The sequence below is a fragment of the Penaeus monodon genome, chromosome 41 (assembly GCF_015228065.2).
Source record: "Penaeus monodon isolate SGIC_2016 chromosome 41, NSTDA_Pmon_1, whole genome shotgun sequence".
NCBI classification, from domain to species: Eukaryota; Metazoa; Arthropoda; class Malacostraca; order Decapoda; family Penaeidae; genus Penaeus; species Penaeus monodon.
This window is the reverse complement of record NC_051426.1, coordinates 1,621,831-1,626,830: the sequence shown is the minus strand read 5'-3', so window position 1 is coordinate 1,626,830 and position 5,000 is coordinate 1,621,831. Positions and strand designations below refer to the sequence as shown.

Genomic DNA, 5,000 nt, shown 5'->3' with positions numbered 1-5,000 from the left:
ATGATAAAAAGATAATAATAAAAACAAAGAAAATAACAAGGGCGAATAATAAGGAGAACAATAAAATAAACGAATAATTATAAGGATAGATAAAGTAAGAAATGATAATAACAATGATAGAATAGAACAAATAATTAAAAGACAAAATAAAGCAAGAAATTATAATAATAATGATAAATAAAACAAGAATTAATCAAAAGGCAAAATAAAACAAGAAATAATAATATCAATAATAATAATAATAATGATAATAATAATAATAATAATAATAATAATAATAATAATAATAATAATAATAATAATAATAATAATAATAATAATAATATAAAACAAGAAATAATTAAAAGGGAAAATAAAACAATAAATTATGATAATAATAATAATAACAATAAAAAAAATGATACTACTACTACTACTACTACTACTACTACTACTACTACTACTACTACTACTAATAATAATAATAATAATAATAATAGTAATAATCATAATAATAATAATAATAATAATGATAATAAAAATCAAGAAATAATTCAAAGGAAAAATAAAACCAGGCAACTCGAGTGGTAGAAGTTGCCAAGTCGGAATTTCCCAATGTTTTGATGCGTTTCCACACGTTTCTTGTATAACTCTGGAGAATATTTTTTTACCTGAATTTCCCTTCATGTCCTGAGTTCTGGTATGTATTTTGTGGATTTTGTAGTCACTTGGGTAATATATTTGTGGGTGATAATGAGAGGAAAGTCGGGGATTAAAGGCAGAAGTAATTATTGACTTTATAAAAGGGTCTGGTCGACTTCTTCGCCGGTTTATTTGTGTTTTATTTCTTGTTGTTTTTATGGTTTACAAGTAACCTTGCTAATTCATATATATTTTTTGTTATTCTCTACTCTGTCCATTTTTAAAAATCATGTGCGTATCTCGTTCTTGTTTTTATTTTATTTTATTTTATTATTTAAAAAGATTTTACTCCATAATATGGACAGTTAAGCTAGCATAATCTTAATTAATGGTAAGTAAGCTTAAAATCGTCGGACTCAAGACTGTCACGACGGCAATCTGAGTTCGAGGGTTCGAGTCAGCGGCCGGCGCGTTGTTCCCTTGGGCAAGGAACTTCACCTCGATTGCCTACCTAGCCACTGGGTGGCCAAGCCAGCCCAAGTCAGTGCTGGTCCCAAGCCCGGATAAAATAGAGAGAATGATTACCTAAAAAGGTAACACCGGCACTCTCCGTGGAAAGGAACCAGGGACCCTACCACGTACTCACTCCAAGAGCATCACAACATGAAAAAACTAAGTATCATGCTGTGACCACGGCAGCTCAGACATGAACCTACCGTTAAAGGAGGATAAGCTTAAAATGCGGACTGGAATTCTCCAAAATATATTACTTGATTTTCTTACATGATCCTGGAAGCGATATAGTATCTCTACCTTTTATTTATTTTAGTCTTTTATTTATTTATCTATCTATCTATCTATCGATCTGTCTATCTATCTATCTATCTATTTATTTATTTATTTATTTATTTATCTATCTATCTATCTATCTATCTATCTATCTATCTATCTATCTATCTATCTATCTATCTATCTATCTATCTATCTATCTATCTATCTATCTATCTGTCTATCTATTTATTTACTTATTTTTTGTGAAAATAGAGCTTGGGTTTTGGTTCCTCGGCAGATAATGAAGGTAGACATTCAGATTATCTTCGCATGGCCGACGCGCGGTGGTAATGGTATCAGTGGCTTCATCTCGCTCTCTGCCGCCCATATGTGTAGGGATTATGCTGCGGAACTCCCCACCCCCTCAGTCATGGCCTTGATAGCAGGGGAGGGCATGAAGATTATGAAATGAAATTTCAGGGTAAAGATATAAATATTTCACAGAAAAAAACAGAAAAGAAAATAAATAAATAAATAAAAGAAATAATGGTCTGGAGAGAGTCAACGGCATAACCTCCTGCAACCCCCTTGGCCTAATCTGCCGTCCCTTTTTTCACCTAATCATGCTTAATCTTTTCCCTAATCATGTCATTAGCTGCAATTCCCCTAATGTATCTTTATCTAATGAAACCCTCCCTTTATATGCTCAATACTTGGCTAATCGACGCAACCTTAGCCTTGACTTTAGCCGTCTGGAAGTGATGATGTAAAGTTTGGGAAAAGAAGAAGAAGAAGAAAAAGAAGATGAAGAAAAAGAAAAGGAATTAAGAGAAGGGGAAAAGGAAGAGAAACAGCAGAGACTGTGGAGATATAGGTCATTAGATAGATAGATAGATAAACAGACAGATAGGGAGATTAATTGATTTATTGATTGGTTGACTAATACGTAGGTAGATAGATGTGTGGAGACAGTGTTTGTGATATTCCAACAGGATGTTTGATATTTGCCGCACTGCCTGACGTAAAATCTTTAAATGCACCAGTGATTCATGTCTCTTCGTTTAGTCAGCTTTTTGTGGATTAATTCCATTATTTAAGTTCATTTTGTGGAAAATTTTCCGTACATGTATTTCCTCATTTTATATTTGTTTGACATGGTATATTAACTATTTATCCAATGGCTTTCAGAGAAGATCATGACCACTGTAGCAGGCAGCTTGATGCGATCCCTCGGGGCCGTGGCACAGGGCATGGTGCAGGCGACGCCCGTGGCACTGAGGGGGGTGTCTCAGGGCCTGGCAGCAAGGGCCACACCTACCAGTGCCACCTGGACGCCGCAGGTCACTAGCGTTCGGCACAGGTATCATGCAGACAAGCTGAACCGAGGGCCCTTAATGAAGAACTATGGGTTTGAGGACAGGCTTCACACTAAAGGTAAGTTTGCTAGTTTTATGGAATATATGATATCTTCACTTTTATTTATTTAGTTATTTTCATTTATTTATTATTATTTATTTATTCATTTATTTTTATATTTATTTTTATTTATTTTTTTATTTATTTTTATATTAATTTTTTATATTTATTTATTTTTTTTTCATTTTCATTTTCTTTTTCATTTTCATTTTCATTTTCATATTCATATTCATATTCATATTCATTTTCATTTTCATTTTCATTTATTTATTTATTTATTTATTTATTTATTATTATTATTTTATTTTATTTTTTATTTTTTTGTTTCTGAATTTGATTGTGTAAAATGTAATTATTTATTCTCCTGTTTATAGTTAATGGCAGTTCGACCATTACCTTTGTTTTCCTTTCTTTGAACTCTGATGATTTAAGGTCAGCGAGTGTTTCTTGTATACTTGTTCTGTTATTGTCCCGTTTTGAGCTTTAGCAGTTTGTATTCGAAATGTAATTGTTATTTTCCTTGCTATAATTTGTAGTTTAAAAAATTCTACCGTCTCATGTACACTTGTTTATTTTCAATTTATTGGCAACAGGTAATTGCACTGTCCACTGGAGTTTTGGTTTGTGATTTTTTTTTTTTTTTAACACATTGATTGCTCCACAAGCGCTAAGTCTCTCAGGACAAGAATAAGTAGGCCTACCTGACCTCCCCTGATGTCCTCATTTCTAAAGCTCATGATGACATAAATATTATTATTATTATGATGAACATTGTGTTGTTGTAATGTTATGCAGTTTATGGTTTACAGTTGGTTTTGATTATGAAAGAATAAGTGAGTGTTTAGGATTTCAGAGTCTGAAATAATCAGTGATTATTGAAAATTGCTGGAAAATATATGAATTCTGAACATTCATACATTTTCCGGGATTTGTTATGGGATTTTTTTTATTTATTAAAGAAAATTTCGTTGACAGAAATACATTAGTAACAATTAGCAATAGACATCCCTTCTCAAAAATAATTTTATGAAAATCATTAAAAAAAGAGAGAAAGAAAGAAAGAAAAAAGGAGAAGTAGAAGAAAAAGAAAAAGAAAAGAAAAGAAAGAGGAAGACGAAGACAAAGACAAAGATGAGAAAGAAGCAAAAGAAAAAAATATGTACACTAATTACACTCATCATTAACCACGTCCCTCTTTAATCATAGAAGATACACCCCCGTTCCATTTGCAACCACGACTAATGGCTTTACTAATCTCTCCCTCCCTCAGGACTGATGCCACACGTGGTGCACGGAAAAAGGCTGCCGATACCCGTATACCGACCCAAGAACGGCTGGGCGGAGAAGCGAGCTCTCTTCGGCCAGAATGATTACATTGGTAAGGAGTTTAGGGTTTGGGAAGAAGTTATTTGCTCGTTTGATTTTGATTTTGTTTTGTGACTGGTAGAGCAGTTTAATTTTTTTTTTTCAGAGAATTGAAATAGGTGAGTTTAGACTGAATTGAAAGGAGTTCAAGAATGCCGTTAGAGCAACCTAACTCCATGCAACAGAGAGCCAGTAGAGGTACACTACTCCATGCAACAGAGAGCTATTAGAGCTACATAACTCCATGCAACAGAGAGCTATTAGAGCTACATAACTCTGTGCAACAGAGAGCCATTTGAGCTACATGACTCCATGCAACAGAGAGCCATTTGAGCTACATGACTCCATGCAACAGAGAGCCATTAGAGCTACATAACTCCTCAGAAAAGAGAGCAGCCTACATTGTCATGGTATGGATAAGTACCATAGCATTTGGACCCACATTTGCCATTGCATATGTACTCTCATATTTCAGAGACACTTCAGAAACCTTAAACAGAGAGCCGGACGGGCATCTCACAGCTGTCAGCCAATCACCATTGGCTGTGGGGCGAGGCAGTCCATTGGTGATTGGCTGACAGGTGCGAGATAGTCAGGCTCTCCGTTGAAGGTGTCCGATGTGTAGGGTTGAAGGGTTGTTAATGCCATCGGATTTCCTGAGATAAACATGTGACCTTTCTGTGCTCCTGTCTTGGTCTTGCATGTTATGGAAAACAATAGTGTATTTTATTTATAAATCTGGATTATATAAGCTTATTACTATCTATTTAAACTTAGTGCTACTACATAAACTTAATCAAGATCAAGTATACATGTAAATTTGGTGT

The 5,000-nt window shown here is 34.0% G+C and overlaps 1 protein-coding gene across 1 annotated transcript in view; it reads left to right on the top strand.

Annotated features, from left to right (window-relative positions):
* The first annotated feature begins 559 nt into the window (after positions 1-559).
* Positions 560-5,000, top strand: part of LOC119598212 (39S ribosomal protein L51, mitochondrial-like) — a 5,906-nt gene continuing 1,465 nt past the window's right edge. The window contains exons 1-3 of the mRNA XM_037947842.1: positions 560-679; positions 2,581-2,826; positions 4,079-4,186. Of these exons, the coding sequence (XP_037803770.1) occupies positions 2,589-2,826; positions 4,079-4,186 (346 nt within the window). The 5' untranslated portion in view covers positions 560-679; positions 2,581-2,588. The remainder of the gene's footprint in view (positions 680-2,580; positions 2,827-4,078; positions 4,187-5,000) is intronic.